The 16392-nt window shown below is 27.1% G+C and overlaps 4 protein-coding genes across 16 annotated transcripts in view; 3 read left to right on the forward strand and 1 right to left on the reverse strand.

The window, feature by feature from the left end:
* Positions 1-1832, reverse strand: LOC100644259 (LDLR chaperone boca). Its single transcript, XM_012311165.2, has 6 exons — positions 1694-1832; positions 1270-1505; positions 1106-1180; positions 638-798; positions 416-560; positions 1-331 (listed from the first exon to the last, which is right to left on the reverse strand). The coding sequence occupies exons 2-6, from the start codon at positions 1420-1422 to the stop codon at positions 248-250; spliced, it is 618 nt and encodes a 205-aa protein (XP_012166555.2). The 5' UTR covers positions 1423-1505; positions 1694-1832; the 3' UTR covers positions 1-247.
* LOC100644064 (serine/threonine-protein kinase 11-interacting protein) lies at positions 1498-10180 on the forward strand. Of its 10 annotated transcripts, none has more exons than XM_048408235.1 (20): positions 1498-1764; positions 2070-2307; positions 2638-3173; positions 3247-3543; positions 3741-3934; positions 4036-4360; positions 4445-4846; positions 4922-5000; positions 5060-5234; positions 5316-5445; positions 5523-5711; positions 6105-6182; positions 6574-6709; positions 6804-6928; positions 7004-7141; positions 7224-7414; positions 7495-7592; positions 7674-7879; positions 7967-8268; positions 8368-10180. In XM_048408235.1, exons 3-20 carry the CDS (start codon positions 2720-2722, stop codon positions 8560-8562), a joined length of 3714 nt encoding a protein of 1237 aa, XP_048264192.1. In that variant the 5' UTR covers positions 1498-1764; positions 2070-2307; positions 2638-2719; the 3' UTR covers positions 8563-10180. The 10 variants fall into 10 exon arrangements, with proteins under 10 accessions (XP_048264192.1, XP_012166552.1, XP_048264193.1 ...); XM_048408234.1 differs by lacking the exon at positions 1498-1764 and adding an exon at positions 1834-1962; XM_012311161.3 differs by lacking the exon at positions 1498-1764 and adding an exon at positions 1847-1988.
* LOC100644445 (putative carbonic anhydrase 3) lies at positions 10105-12935 on the forward strand. The gene is made up of 7 exons (XM_003397166.4): positions 10105-10221; positions 10285-10323; positions 10391-10558; positions 10622-10775; positions 10841-10946; positions 11008-11235; positions 11320-12935. The coding sequence occupies exons 1-7, from the start codon at positions 10182-10184 to the stop codon at positions 11488-11490; spliced, it is 906 nt and encodes a 301-aa protein (XP_003397214.1). The 5' UTR covers positions 10105-10181; the 3' UTR covers positions 11491-12935.
* The window catches only part of LOC100644563 (vacuolar protein sorting-associated protein 13), a 19714-nt gene continuing 15668 nt past the window's right edge, over positions 12347-16392 (forward strand). For 3 of the 4 annotated variants that reach the window (XM_012311168.3, XM_012311169.3, XM_012311170.3), the window contains exons 1-10: positions 12359-12957; positions 13881-13967; positions 14056-14253; positions 14341-14573; positions 14642-14777; positions 14905-15151; positions 15219-15453; positions 15542-15659; positions 15747-15993; positions 16066-16320. In XM_012311168.3, coding sequence (XP_012166558.2) covers positions 12858-12957; positions 13881-13967; positions 14056-14253; positions 14341-14573; positions 14642-14777; positions 14905-15151; positions 15219-15453; positions 15542-15659; positions 15747-15993; positions 16066-16320 — 1856 coding nt within the window. In that variant the 5' untranslated portion in view covers positions 12359-12857. Of the gene's footprint in view, positions 12958-13880; positions 13968-14055; positions 14254-14340; positions 14574-14641; positions 14778-14904; positions 15152-15218; positions 15454-15541; positions 15660-15746; positions 15994-16065; positions 16321-16392 lie in introns of all 4 variants that reach the window. The other variant, XM_012311167.3, reaches the window with a different exon arrangement.

The raw sequence follows: 16392 nt of genomic DNA on the forward strand, positions 1-16392 counted from the left end.
TTTCACTTTTCTATAGGATAAATCAAGTTTATTTATGATATTTATAAGTATTTCAGTAAGTTATGAAATATTTAAATAAAAGTAATTTAAGTTGTATATTTTTACAAACAAAAAAAAATATTTGTATCAAAAATTGTCCTGTACTTATTTACTTATAGATATAGATATAGATATAGATATATATCTACATGTACAAAAATATACAAATGAAAAATATTCAGCATCTTCGAAAAATTTATAATATAAATTATAGCTCCTCTTGTTTGTTACTATTGTCCTTCTTAATATTTCGTTTACTTGCTTGTTTATTAAGTTTTGCCATTCTTTCACTCTAAAAAAGTCACCAGATCATTATAGATCATACAAACCCTTTTCTTACCCTTTCTTTTGTTAATATATTTTAGTATTCTCATACCTGTTTCTTTGGATCCCTAAAATAAGTTTGGCCTTCAAGAGTCACATGAGACAATTCTGGTTGCTCCAAGAAAAAGTTTTTTGCATCTACAGCTTGAGAACCCTCGTGAAATAGGAACACAGATCTTTTTTGATCAATTGGATACCTGTAAAAGATTCAACTATATTATATAGGTGTTTTTATTATTTTAACATTAAGTATATAATTAAGAAAAGATACTACCTTTCTGCAATAATATGATTATTTTGAAGACTAGTCTGCCAAATTTTCATTATAGTCTCAGCTTCTTCAACTGACAAATCTTCATTTGTATCAACAAACATCATCACACTTTTACCTTTTTTTGTCACTTTCAGTACATTGTCAGGATTTGACATATCAAGCTATTATATAAATAAATATAGATTACAGAAGAGAAAAATATAATAAGTACAATTTTGTTAATTTTTTGATTTTGATATTATTCAGTAGTTAAAGAATGTATTTTAGAACTGCTTTCATTGGATTTTATCTATGATCCATTTATAAGGTAAAGAGTTAATTAAGTTCAAGAATACTAAATTTGGTAAATACTTTAATATGACTATAAAATTTTAGTGCTATAAAAAAGAATGATATATGTAAATATTTTTTTATAGTCAGATATGAAGATATATAAAATTAATTTATAAAGATGTTTAAATACAGTACCTTCGATAAATCAATTTTTGGGCTAGGCCTAAGATGTTCTGGTAATTCATCTGGTTCCAATGGTTCATCATTTTCCTAAGAATAAAAGAATTATAATCTTCATTAATTCCTTTTACTCTATGTAAATATGTAATTTAAAAAACTGAAAAAAAAACGTAATATACCTCCCACTGATCCAACAAGTGTTCTAAATCTGCATCATTCATATCACGTATATCTTTGTCTCGCCATGACTTTTTTTTATTTGATTTTCTATCATCGGTTGCATTCACGTAAATTAACAAAAATATACTATAAATAATAATCTCGTTCCTCATATTTGAGAATTGTAAAAATCAACACGTCGATCCAAAATTTACAGTTCTTTAATTATCAAATAGTTAATACATTTGAAATGTTCCTAATAAATTACAAAAAATTTTATAGAAGTTTTTCTAAGAAATCTATATTTGAAATTTATTCTTTTATAATATATCTCAATCTCAATACACACGACTGAAATGAGAATGAATTTGTCCTTAACAAGAACAAGTTTCATTCATCTTATATCAGTACAAAAAACGTGATTAGTGTTGCCACCTATCTTACTTGAAATGATGACAAGAAAGACAACAATGTCGATAGTTTTATGCGATGTTATAAATTGCAAATTACAGTCAGTATGTCACTTTTGCCATTGTTTAACCTCATTAAAAATTTCATAGTGACTATTTACTAAAGCTTGTACCACGGAAAACAATTCACTTATCTTGTTACTAACGAAATAAATTATTCTAATTAACTGTATTATTTGGATACAAAGTAGGGCAGAAACGTTTTCCTAACTTTTTTTCTCTTGTGTTGAAACGATTTTTGAGGTGCATCTACAGTATTACAATACGCAGTAATGTGAATTTTGTAACATTAGTTATAACAATTATGCAATATAATTGAATTGTTTATAAATATTTAGTATGTCTTTTAGGGTTTCGTTTTTTGGTGAGAGTGCATGCAAAATAATAACACAAGTTAAGGTTATTCAATTGCGAGATGATAGATAACATTTTACGACTGATCATTTATTAGTCATCGATAGACACATAATCTCTCTGTATTGCTTATTTGTGATAACATGTGTGAGACTGTACTTCCTGCATCGTTTGTCACTTAAGTATATATTTTTCATTGACCAGCGGATGATCTAAGCAATGTATAATAATTTAGTAAGTGCTTTGCCATTTCCTTTATATTTGCTAAATTAATATTGTGCATTACTTTCTTGCTATGATTTACAATTAAAAATATAAGAATAGAACTGTCTAAACATTTTTCTGAATAATATATAAACTTTGTTTTCTATTTAATGTAATAGAAAATGTTTAAGGTGCAATATGTTAATTATAAAAGCATTTTATTTATAAAACTGAAAATAAGAATTTTTAGATATATTGTAAGAAAAATTGGGTGATCTGTAAAATGTTATTAATGATTAAATGAAACTTTTATTCATGCATTATATTAGATAGTAACAATTTTATTTTGCTACTTTTTAGATTGATATGAAGATACATTGGAATCAATCTTAAAATTATCATTGAAATTTGTTGGCTTTTATAAATTGGAAAGGATACAAAAATGAGTAAAGTTCAAAATGAAGCTATTATGCAAGAGATAATGGTACTTGGAAAGCTCCTGCATCAGAATGGAGAAAAAGTATTAAATGCATCTGGCAAACTCTCTTTGTCAACTACTTTACTGTATAATTTAAATGAAGCTTTTTCTCTGATCGTCGATGGATGTGAAAATTTAGAAGCTTCATTTCAAGTATGCAACAGCTCAAAGATTGACATATTCCGTGACCTGAAATTTCTACATGACTTTGTGCAGAAGACAATTGGACTAAAAGTGACTTATTGTCCAAGCAATCCTAAGATACCCATTGATATTACTAAATTTAGGTGTTTGAAATATCTAGAATTAAAAAAAATTAACATTGATATTGTAAAAGGACTCAGAAGTGTTAGAGGCCAACTTGAAAGCATTGTCTGTACTGGTGGAAAAGGAGTTTGTACTGTAAAACAACTCTTGGGTAATTATAATTAAAAAGTTATAATTTTTAATTAAAAAATGGATTTAATATTATAAACATTATTTTTATGCAGTAAATTGTGGTGGTGATACTGGTGTTGGGTTTGTATGGGGTTCTTTGAAACATTTGGCATTACCACACAATGCTCTTGAAAAATTGGATACATCTTTAGAGTTAGTACCATGGTTACAAGTAATAGATTTAAGTCATAACTTGATAACATCTGCAGATGAATTATCTTGTTTGCCAAATTTAAAACATGTAAATCTTGGATATAATAAACTTGAAACAGTACCCACCTTTAATGAAGCTGCATCACGTTTATTACAAGTACTAGTTCTGAAGAATAATTACATAGAAAGTTTAAATGGTAATGTATTAGTATATTTAATTATTTTGAGTTTGAGTTTAAGTTTTATTTTTCTTTCAGTATATTAGTGTTACATCAAAAAATGGTGTTTTTAAAACCATTCTGCTTTCATACTGTCAGTTTGCTTATGCCATTGCACATACATACATAATTTATAAAAGCAAAAATATATTTATGAATTATTTTTGTTCAAACAGGTTTGCAAAGTTTGGAGTGTTTAACAGCATTAGATTTATCTTACAATTGTTTGATGGAACATTCAGTCTTGTGGCCTTTAGAGAAAATGTCTGCTTTGTTATGGATATCCTTAAAAGGCAATCCCTTGTCATATCATCCAAAACATCGATTATTATCCATAAAACATTTACATCCATGTTTGAGTGATAGCAAGGTAGGTAGATGTTAAAAACGATAATATGCTACATTATTACAAAATATATATTTCGCAACATTTAAGTATTATATAATTATAAATAAAATTTCACGATTTAGTTGGTTATAGATGATTCATCACTTTCAAGATTAGAGAAGCAAATTATTGCAGAAAATCGATTCTTTATCGTCAGATCTGAAAAATCCGTGTCGAACGAGTTACTCAACTCAGTGTCAAATTCCTTAAATTCTAGTAGTTTACTTACATCTATTAACACGTCTACTATTAGTGATTTCATAGCAGGAACATCTGCAGAAGGGTCAGGTAGCATGGAAAAAAGTTTTTCTAAAAGTAAAAAGAAATCAAACATAAAGGAAGCAATTATCGCGGAAGTCGAGCAAGAAAAAGATGATTTAAAAGCAGATCGTAGTATTTCTTGCTTAGGTAATAAATCACTTTCAATTTTAATCATTTTTTTATGATGTTGAGACATATAATAAATTATACTTTTGATATTATTGTTCACAGAAATTTCGGAAGGACATCTAGAAACAAAAAAGCAAATTTTGGAGATACGAAGAAGATATGGAGAAGATAAGTGGTTAAGTAGTCAAGCTGGCACATTTGTTCAAGATATTATGGGAATACAACCTCCGACATATTCAATAACATCGGAATTTACGATAGAAAATTTAAACGCTAAAGATATTGCGCATAGTATTGAAGATTCTGTGAATCTTTTGATGAAAGATACACACATTGAATTAAATGATAAATCTGAATCTTTAAAGCAAGAAATTAATGAATTTAACGACGAAAAAAATGGAAGTAAAGTATTAACCGAAGAAGAGAATGTTTCCGAGGTTTTACTGAGCAATGACACAAGCGTTCTTGAGAATCTGTCTGAGCCTCCTTATGATCCAGAACAAGGTATATTATAAAGAGTAAATTGTATATATCTTTAAAAAATTACTTTATTTTAATTGTTGCATTTTTAATATCTAGAAGTTGGGAATTTGTACCGAGTTCAAAGAAGGAAAAATTCAAACGAATTTGAAGATTTGTTTTTAATAATTACAACACAGTACGTATTCTTTATTGTATTAAAGAATTTTACACTTTCATTTTATAATATAATTATAGTGTTATTCGAGAGAGAGATTCACTCACTGGGAAACTGAGATGCTGTTGGTCAACAAGTTCTGTATTATCATGTGTACTTGGTAGAAGTGAACCAGTGACGGTAGATATAATTTTCGATACCACACGCGAACATCGTCAAAACAGGAGATATTTCGTAGAACCAAACATTGCAAAAGTAAGAAATAAGAAAATACAAACATAGATATAAATGACATGTAAATAGTATTAATGTACTACATATTCGATCGTTTTATAGGAAATAGTTCAAATAATTAACGAGAGAATAGAAAAAAGAACGATATTGTTGAAAGTTTTTAAATGTATGAAATGTTCAACTCATTTTTCCCAAGATTCAGAATATATTTTCATAAGTTCATCTGCATCAGGTACATTTTCAATAATAGTTTTAGATTGGAAGACATTATAAGTTACAAGCATGTTCAGTATTGTAAAAAATTCCAAGTTCCAGGTACAAATCAATTGAAATGTCCCACCTGTGGAAGTACTTTAGTTATAGAAACAGACGAATTATCGATGTTGGATATGGAAAATGATACTTCTAAAGATTTGTTGAAAAGCGTAACCAAAAATCAACATTCTGAGAATCCAGTAAAAACCAATCTACAACATTCTGAATCTTCTTCTAGCATTGGTAAGTCTCACTCAGATCTGCGCATGTAATATGAAAATGAATGAAACATCTGACAAAAGTTATGAATTTTTTAATAATGAGCTGTAATATCTTGAATTTACTTCATATAACACAGTTTTTATAATTTATGCGTGGTGTTCAAATTTATTTATTTTAAAATATTAAGTATGTAATAAGAGCTATGTATTTATGAGACTTCTACAATAAAAATTAACCATATATATTTATTTGTTTATAATGTTAAGTTTTTGTAATACTAGTATCTTCAAGTTCTATGATAAAAATAATATTTATTAATTTATCGAATGTGGATGCACTAATTTCGTAACTGCTGACTGCATATTCGTGCATTGTACTACTGACTGAGACTATAACATACTAATCCCGGTGCAGGTGGAGCGGGAGTACGAGCTATATCCGTCACCACTTCTTTGGTGCACTCCGACTCTCACATCCAAGCTCAAGTCCGCTGTAAGCTTCAGCCACACTATCTTATTACAGCATTTTCTGTTTTCTCAAGCTTTCTTCACGATTAAAGATATAAAACTATGATATTAGTTGCTTTACTATCTATGATTCTATACTACTATTATTAAGAATCTTAGGCTCATATTTTTATTTTTGTATTTGCGATCCATTCGTTTATCCTAAACAATCATAATAATTTGCATCAAAAGAACTAGCCATAAGAAAAAATACATAGAGACCTATAAAGGAAAATGTGGCCTTTTCAAGTTAAATGTTAAACAAAAGTTAAACAAAAAGAAAAGTATGAGTATCTTTTTGATTAATATATTCAAATAACAAATAGTATACATTAAATTTAAATGAGTTGTAATTATTTTTCCTTTGTTATTAATAGGTTCAGCAACAAGTTTGGAGGAATCAAGAGAATCAACACCATCTGCAAATGTACTAGATAAAAAATATGAAAGTGATATAGAAGTACTCAGCAATCCAAGTGAAAGTAGCATTGAAGTTCTAGATGATGGGTCGAGGTAAATTATGTTTTTTAATATTTTTGGTATAGACAATTATTCAATATGTTCATTTATATAAAATTTGTTCTATATTATGTTCATATTAATACAGAACACATCTTACACCACATAGAAAACGTTCTTCAGAGGAAAGACGTGCTGCAGTTGCTCCATGTCTTTTAACAATACCAGATGCAGCACCAATCATGACTGGTTTAACAGAGAGTAGCTCTTCAGGTTTGTTAAAACTTTTATTTTTCTTTTTCTTGTAAAAATTATTTTAGATTTATTATTAAAATGCTATGTCTACAGGTTCTTTAACGAATAGTATTTGTACCGCATATGAAAACAAAGCAATGAGACAAATTAATGCAGATGAAAAATCCCTTAGTAATAATGATAAAGAGACCAAATCTACGCCAGTAACAAATTTAACTTCTATGCTAGGAGGTTAGAAAAGTTATATATTTTTTAATATATTAACATTTAATTTGTGTATATACCAATATTTATTTAATGTGAATAATTTTAGGACTACTTCAGAGTATAAAAATTGGCAGTAATAAACCATTAGAGCTAAAAACGGATGATACGTCGCATTTAATGGGTAGTAATATCCAGTATTCTTATGCGGATTTCAGTAGTATAGATCATAGAATAAAACTACATATCATTTTAAATATATTTGAACATGAAAACGAAGAGCTTATTCTTCTTCTCAGGGTAACATTGAACTTCATATAATCCAAACCGTTAAACTAACATTCTAAGTGAATATTGTTAATTTATTCGTAAATTTTTAGGCAGAGATCCTAATGCAAAATACAAAAGATACATTTCCCGGTTGTGTGGTTTTATCTACATCGAAAGTTTATATTCTTAAAATTGTTGGACCAGAAGGGTAATGATAAAATGAAACATAATTTTATTAGAATTCCATTTATTGGAAACCTGTTCTATTTTTATATTGTTATTATTATAGAGAAGACCCACAACGCTGGTTGCATAAAGAAATTAGCTGGACTATAGATAGATTAAGACGTTTCTCTCCGATACCATTTAAGCAAGGCGTCCTGATTGAATTAGAACAACCTAACAAAACAAATGATGAATTGAATTCTACTATTACATTTTTATGCGTTTTACAAGACTTACAAAGAACGCTCAACTTTTTGCTTTATGTTACTGGTAAAGAATAGAAACGTCGTTTATTTTATACTTAAATACCATCAAGCCAATAACTTCGTTGTTAAATAAATTATTCTTTGTTTGCAGATTTTTTATTACCACCAATTTGTGAAGAAGTCGAACTCAAAATATCAGAACATTGTACTTCTTTAATGCATGAATTATTAAAAAATTGCAAAAACTACCAAGATAAAGATACTGTTAGACACCTTGCTTTATTCTCTTCTGCCTTGTTAAAATATCAAGACCTCGAAATTCAACTGAAATTATCAAGCTTAATAGTGACTACTTCCGTCTTGGTAATATGCAATATGCAGTGGCTTCTTCCAGGCAACAAGGAGTTGCCACAGATAATAAGAGAACAAGCAATGAGCAATTTGATTGGAGTTGTAAGTATCGAAATAATATTAGTAAAATTAAAAAAGGAAATCTTTACAAAAAACTACTTTAATTTTTGTGATTAAACGTATTGGTTATTATATTTTTAGGAACATTATAGCTCCTCAATAACTTTGAATTTCTTAGATGAAATAATAGGACAAGAGGAAAGGTGGGTTTTAGACTTTGTTTCTATGAGTGCTGCTGAAATAGTTATTACTTCCATACGATCTCCATGGGAGGAACTGTTTTCAATTCCCTTACAAAATATGGTTTGCAAATCACAAGATAGCGAAAACGCATAGAACACTAATATGTACAGGAAAGTATTCTAGTCGTATAAAACACGTCATGTAAACTTTTAAATGAGTATAGGTTCATTAGATCAAATTAATAGTTCACGCAATTTTGATGTGTTAGTGAAACTCATAGTTAATCTGTACAGAAATTGTAATTTCACCAAATGACCACACAGAATGGTATATTATTTGATTAATAAAAATATGTAAAAGTCATAATATAGCAAATATTATATCATAAATAATACTTGCTTGTTTTTATTTTTAATTAATTTGTTATTTTGTATCTTTTTCCAACTAGAGATTATTTAAATACTTATTATAAGAAAATATAATGTAAAAATGGGAAAAATATTTAAAAGTTTAATAAGTAGTGTGAACAATCATTTTCGTATCTAAAAAAATTAATTATCTTATACAGATATATTTATGGTAATTTTTTTTAATTGTATTGAAATATTAAAAATAATATATCTTTTAAATGGTTTCTAATAATTTTTTATATTCAATTTGTTGAAAGACATAAAATTTCAAATGGTGCTATTAATATTAAGATACAATACATAACCTTTTATATCAATAATTTATTGTATACATTAAATAACTGAATGTTTCACAAAGAAGTAGTCATACTTTATTTATTATTTTATTATTAAGAACATTATACATACTCTACTCAACAACAACAAATTTGTTTTTTTACTTGTTATAATGTTCAATTTAATGTAGTTATCGATACAATGAAAATTTTTATAATCACATGATTTTTATATTGCAAAGAGAATATAAACTTGTATATAAACTTGTCTTTTTTTAAATATATTTTGGAAATATCAGAAGTATAAAAATCTTATAAGTATTCAAAGAATTTGTATGCTTTCTTTGCAATACTATAGAAATAAATGCAATTTTCATCATGAACAATACTTAAATAATAATCTGTGATGAACTGATTTTTATTATTTATCTTTCTATCTATACATATATATGTATTTCGTGTGCATGTGTACATATTGTAAAACTATATTATATTACGATTTATAACAAGATAAAACAAATGTAAGACAATTTTATATCAACTTTGTCAAAGTCACTAATACCTTAGCTTAAATATTGGAGCTAATTGTAAATTTACGTATTGTACTAATTATTTTTCGCAAAATGTTGAATTTTTAAATAATTAATATAACAATGTATTATGAGGATGGTATATATTATTTGTATATATGTAAATAAATTGTTATAATATCTATTATACAAGCTATATCATAAAGTTATATTAAAGAAAAACATATATTTAAAAGTGAATATTATGTATAGAGCAAATATGCTTGAATTTCGTGTTACTATAGTTCTACTTGAAACAAAATACACTGAGATGTGTGTACATAAGATATCCTGTATTAATGATGATAATGGGGTATGCAATATGTAAATGAAACAGTTGGGAGATGCTAGAAATAACTTAGTGTGTTTCATGGGCCCATACACAAAGTATGTATTGCAAGAATGTGCAATTATCGTATTACGTTGCTTGTTAATAGTAACGTTAAATGTCGTTCGAACTGTAAGAGCAAAATTCAAGTACTAAATTGTAAGAAAGAATAAATTAAAATTACATTAACATGATCTGTATTATAAAATGTGTAATATTGGTGACAACCAGTAAGTTTAATTATTTTTATATTATTTTATTGTATTACTTGTAACAGAAAAATATTTTTTTAGTACCAATTATTGCTGGATACTTTAGCTATAGTAAACGTGGTATGTATAATGTCTTCCAATACATTTCTCATAATATTTTTATTCTTCATTCAATACAATATTCCAGATCAACATACATGGATTCAAAATTTTAAATTATGTGGTGGAAAATTGCAATCTCCAATATCCATATCATCATCCAAATCAATAACTCTTCCTTTACCTGCACTTGAAGTAATTGGCTATCATGATTTTTTACCCAGTCCATTATATTTGGAAAACAATGGTCATTCAGGTATTATCATTGGATTTCATCCCAGAATATTACTTAATAAGTAGTCTATATCTGTTTTTTCAGTTGTAATTAATATAAATAATCACTTAAGAAAAAGACTACCTTATATATTTGGAGGCTCACTTGATATAAATCAAGAATATGAAGTAGATCATCTGCACTTTCATTGGGGTGCAAAAAATAACAGGGGATCTGAGCATATTTTAAATGGTGTTAGGTAAAAGAACAAAACATATATATAAACTTTATTATTTTTATTTAATTTTCTCATCTATCCTATAGATATCCTATGGAAATGCATATAGTTCATAAAAATAAGGCTTATTCAAATTTATCTAATGCACTAAATTACAAAAATGGTCTTGTAGTTCTAGGAATCTTTTTTCAAGTAAGTTCTTATAAAATAAATCTTTTTTCAGAACGTTACTTTATTTAGGGTTTATATTTAGTTACAGGAAGAAGATAACAAATCCTTATACTCTATCGTAAATGCCTTAACGAACGTGCAATTCTTAAATAATGAAATAGCATTAAATAAACCTATAAGGCTAGTTTCATTATTGCCTAAAAATACGGATGTATTTTATACTTATAAGGGTTCATTAACTACACCACCATGTAATGAAGTAGTAACCTGGATAATTTTTCCCGCGCCTGTATCAATATCTGTTTCGCAGGTACTCCTTTACTATATTGTAATTAGTTTCAATCAATATCTTTTTTCGTAGAAATTTATTTTTATATGTATTATTTGTTTGCAGTTAAAGAAATTTAGAAATCTTTTCAGTAAAAATGGTATGTTAACTGATAATTATAGAAAATTACAAGATATAGGACTTAGAAAAGTGTATGTTAGAAGATTAAATCCATATTTAGTTGAAAAATATAACGAAGAGATTTTTAATGTTACGAATTTAAAGTGGTTTTCGTAATTAAATGAATTCTAGATTAAATTAATTTTCCAACTTTGAGTTGTTTAAGGAAAATAAAATACGATATATTTTTGTAAAGTATTCAAAAGTATTCAAAAAAAAATATTGAATTAAAAATGTAAATTTCTATGATGTTCAATTAAGAATTATGAGTAATCTTAGAAATAATTTACATTACATAAAGATATCTTATAAGGCAAAATTAAATAGTTTTGAATAGTATATCACAAGGTATAATTATAATGTAAATGGCGGTATTTTAAAACTTTAAAAATTACTTTTATCTTTTTAAGTTAGTTTATATATATATTTTTACGTGAATCAATGCGCATTTTTATTCTCTAAAAAAAAGTGTTAAGTATTCTTGTGTTTACTTTCCTTGTCTTTCATTTGACAAGATCCACAAATTTAAAAGATAAAATATCTTTCAAATTGATCGTATTAATCGTAAATAAATTTAAAAATATTTTGAAATTTTTTAAATGCCTTTACTCTCTTACTATTCTAAACTATTTAATTTTATCCAAAGAAATTTTCTTCTATTTCCTACTATTTTAAAACTATAAATCACTAAATTATGTAATATAAAAAGAACTAAATAAAAACTGACGAATGATGTTCAATAAAAGATCCTTTTATTTAATAAGAACAATATAACATAAACTTCATAAATAAATGTAAAAGAATAAATGTGGTGAATAAATACATTTTTATCAAATACATTTATTAAAGACAGGCAGAAACTTTATCAATCGTCGTATGTAATACGTATGTGTATGTACATACATATAGTTGTATGGACTAGTTGAGTCTATTCGTGTAAGTTTGGTGTGTATATAGTCATCTAATGAAGTGACTGCAAGTAGCTAGAGAATGTGAAGGTAGAGTTGATGTAATCACGTATCACGTTAAAAGGCATTGACAGTACCACATTTTTTAACAATGTCGTCATCCAAATTACAAAAAATTTAAAGTTAATCGATAAGTATAGGTAAATTAAATCGTCTTCGATAAATTTGAAATATAGACAACGTGAGGCGTGACAGTGTACTTATTTTAAACAGTGATTTCAACAGCGTGAATGATGACAATAATTAAAAACGTTTGGTGGCGATAATTACAGCAGCCATAAAATCACACAGATTATTTTTTTCATCCGTGTGTTGTATTAGTTCTACACAACATATATGAACACCTTGAAGGTTATGCGGCAATTCTTATCGATCGATTTTACTTTCGTGCCTGACCTGCTTACTGTTTAACGTGTATCCAGAGCACGAAAATTGACCAAATAATTTATTTGTTACCGTGAACCAAAAATATTTTCTTATAGAAATCTTTTTATTTCGTAAAATAAGAATTCGAAGATGGTTTTTGAGTCGATTGTTACCGAGCTCCTGAACAAGGTGTTGGGAGAGTATATTCAAAATTTGGATTGCACGCAATTAAAACTGAGCTTATGGGGAGGTAAGCATTCACGAACAGTTACGAAAGAATTGTCTTGAAAATGACGAGCGTCCCATGTACGTATGATGTAGCGTTCAGTTATAGGGAGTGCGCTTCTACTTAATTGTAAAGTCCGGCGAGGCCCTAGGAAGTTTTGAAAAATAAAACGCATTCGATGATAACACATGATAACACGCAGTTTGATATTTCATAAATATGTACATACAGATATATTAATAGTACGTCGAAGTGAGATCAGCTTCTATTTATGTTACGATCTTTTCGACTTTATCGCTTTATTGCTTATGGTTTAGTACATGTATCAAAATTATGAACACACATATATACATAAATTAAAATTAAGAAATGTGTTTTGTAACATATAAAGTTATATGCTAAGACAAAAAATAAACAATTTATATGTTGTTGCTTCAATGTAGTCTGGTTTGAAAAAAAAAGAATATTTTCATTACTTTCGCCATGTAGTTGCTATTTTAATTACTTAGTTTATTATTAATTGCTTTACTATCACAGTACATCTTATAGAATTTTAAATATTTAAATCCATTTACCATTACTATGTATATAATATTTTGTTCTTGTATATTAAATATAAGTACTATATAAATATAATACAAAAATATTTATGTAGTGTAGTTTTGTATTTTTTCTCTTACAAAATCCTGTAAATCAAATTTTATAATTTATTTTTATTTGTATAAAAAAGTTAGCTATTCATTTATTTTTCAAGAGTTAAGTATGCATACACATAAAATAAGAAAATATTTTTACAAAATATTATTATATGTTATGGTACTTTTCTTTTCAATGTATATTGCAGTATTTAATTGGAAACATATATCTATCTATTATTTGTTTAAGAATAAAGATATACTTTTTATTTTTACAAAAGCAATGAAAACATTATAGTTTCTTTCTTTTAGGTGATGTAGTGTTAAAAGACTTATTAATAAAAGAAAGTGCATTAGATATATTGGATCTACCTATTCGATTGGAATATGGAAGATTAGGTTTGTAAATCAAATTATGTATACTTGTATAATAAATAACAAAACATAAAATTAATGTTTATAAATTTATTTTTCTATCTTCCTTCAGGAAAACTTATATTAAAAATACCATTCAAAGATATGTGGAATGGACAAATTGATGCAATAGTTGAGGAACTATTTATACTTGTAGTACCTTCAAGTCAGGTTGCTTATGATGCAGAAAAAGAAGCAAGAATACAACTTGAAGCAAAACATGCAGAACTTGCAAGAGTTGAAAAAAAGAAACAATTAGCAGATATCAAATGTAACAATATTTCATTAAATAATTTTATGATTTTGTATTTTTTAATTGAGTAGCTTAAGCAGTCATTATTTTACTTGTATCTTTCAGCACAAGAAAAACTAGATGATTCAATGATTGAAAAACTCATTGCCCGTATGATAAAGAATATTCACATTGAAATCAAAAAGATACACGTGAGATATGAAGATCATATCTCATACAAAGACCATCCTTTTTCAGTTGGTTTTACATTGAGTACATTTACCTTAGAAAGTTGTACAGATTCTTGGCAAACAACTGGTAACTTAAAAGATATGTATGCTATTCCACAAATTTACAAGGTATGTGGAAACCTAGATAATAAACAGTGCTAAAGATGTTGTTGAGAATAAAACATATCTTTTTCCAGTTATGTACACTAGATGGTTTGGCAGTGTATCTCAATACAACTCTAGAACAGTTTAGTAATACAAAATCAGATTATTTAAATTTATTTCATAATGGAATTGCAACCATAGATTATAATCCACCTGGTTATCAATACTGTAAGCAAATATAAGTTGAAATACTATATATAATATGTAATCGAATATTAATACCAAATTAATTAATTTCTCATCATCTTAGTTTTATAATTAAAAATGTTTTCATAATTGTTTCTTTCTTGTTTAGTATTAGGTCCAATCAATGTCAATGCAAAATTAAAATTAAATCCAAAGCCAGAAACAGATGGAAGTAACTACACGATTCCCAAGGTATGGTTAGACATGGAAATGCAAAAATTAAGAATAGGATTAGCAAGGAAACAATATCAAACCATCGTTCAATTAGGGGAGGGTTTAGATCAAGCTCAGAAAGCTGCACCATTTAGAAAGTATAGACCAAATTTAACATCATATAGAGGACATTATAAAGAATGGTAACAAATTATCCTGAATAGTTAGAAATAAAAAGAAGATGTTTGTATAATAAGTTATTATCCCCAGGTGGAAGTTTGCATATGTTTGTGTCTTAGAAGAAGAAGTACGTAGAAAACGTAGAAATTGGGATTGGAATCATATGAAAGAGCATCGAGATATGTGTCGCTCTTATGCTGACAGTTATCAAACAAAATTAACGACCAAAAAAGTCACACAAGAAATAGTAGATCATCTTACTCAGTGTGAAAGAAAATTGGACATTTTTAATTTAGTCATTATTAGGCAAAAGATAGAAATGGAAGTTAGTTGACAAAAACTCTTATCTCATAAAAAAATATATATATTCTTTATGATCGTTAATAAGTTGGATTTTTACTTCTATTTTATAGGTAGAAAGAATGGCTGAAAGAGAAAAAAATCTAAAAGCGAAACGCGGTTGGTTCGGTTTCTTGTGGTCCAGTACACAAACAGAGGAAACACAAGAATTGAACTCTGCAGCTGCTATAAGTAATAAATTCGATTATATACTATTTTAAAGCATATAAATTAAATAATTTTCTTATTTACTCCTTTTGATTTATTTAAATATTTTAGTGCGGAAATTCGAGCAGGCAATGACACCACAAGAGAAAGAAAAGTTATATAGAGCGATTGACTATCAAGAAAATAGTGCACCAGCTCATTATCCCGAAACATATGAAATGATCGACACGCGATTTCTTTTACATGAGCTACAAATTATAATTTTAGATACAGATAAAGAGTATCCTTGTATTTTGGATCTTCAACTTCATAGTGTTGAGGCTGGTTTCAAATCGAGACCATCTGCTAATGCTATTTTGTATGTGTTTTTTATTATAAAAATAGTTCTGATAAAAATTTGAATTAATATATGATATTTTTTTTGTTATAGAGTTACAGCATCAATTAATGAGATGAAATTATTAGGAACGAAACAAGATGAACATATTCCTTCACTTTTTAATTCCCATCAGCATGGCGCAGATAATGTTTTAATATCAGTGTCATATGAAAAGAATCCTCTCGATAAATTATGTGGTGATCGTATAATAGTAAAATCGAAATCTGTGGATATTATTTACGATGCACAGACTGTGATAGAAATAGTTAACTTGTTTAAAGTACAAAATTCATCGACTTTGAACAAGTAAGAATATTATATATATTATACCATTTTTCAACAGTAAGTATTTTAACATTTAAATGATTACTTTCATGC

Source organism: Bombus terrestris, chromosome 8 (genome assembly GCF_910591885.1).
Source record: "Bombus terrestris chromosome 8, iyBomTerr1.2, whole genome shotgun sequence".
Lineage (NCBI taxonomy): Eukaryota > Metazoa > Arthropoda > Insecta > Hymenoptera > Apidae > Bombus > Bombus terrestris.

Coding starts and splice junctions, on each gene's coding strand:
- LOC100644259 (XM_012311165.2), bottom strand. CDS start 1,422: ATGAGGAACGAGATTATTATTTATAGTATATTTTTGTTAATTTACGTG. Junction 1,181..1,269: donor ACTTGTTGGATCAGTGGGAG/GTATATTACGTT, acceptor TTTTATTCTTAG/GAAAATGATGAACCATTGGA. Junction 799..1,105: donor CAAAAATTGATTTATCGAAG/GTACTGTATTTA, acceptor TTTATATAATAG/CTTGATATGTCAAATCCTGA.
- LOC100644064 (XM_048408235.1), top strand. CDS start 2,720: ATGAGTAAAGTTCAAAATGAAGCTATTATGCAAGAGATAATGGTACTT. Junction 3,935..4,035: donor CATGTTTGAGTGATAGCAAG/GTAGGTAGATGT, acceptor TTCACGATTTAG/TTGGTTATAGATGATTCATC. Junction 8,269..8,367: donor TGAGCAATTTGATTGGAGTT/GTAAGTATCGAA, acceptor TTATATTTTTAG/GAACATTATAGCTCCTCAAT.
- LOC100644445 (XM_003397166.4), top strand. CDS start 10,182: ATGATCTGTATTATAAAATGTGTAATATTGGTGACAACCA. Junction 10,559..10,621: donor GGAAAACAATGGTCATTCAG/GTATTATCATTG, acceptor CTGTTTTTTCAG/TTGTAATTAATATAAATAAT. Junction 11,236..11,319: donor TATCAATATCTGTTTCGCAG/GTACTCCTTTAC, acceptor ATTTGTTTGCAG/TTAAAGAAATTTAGAAATCT.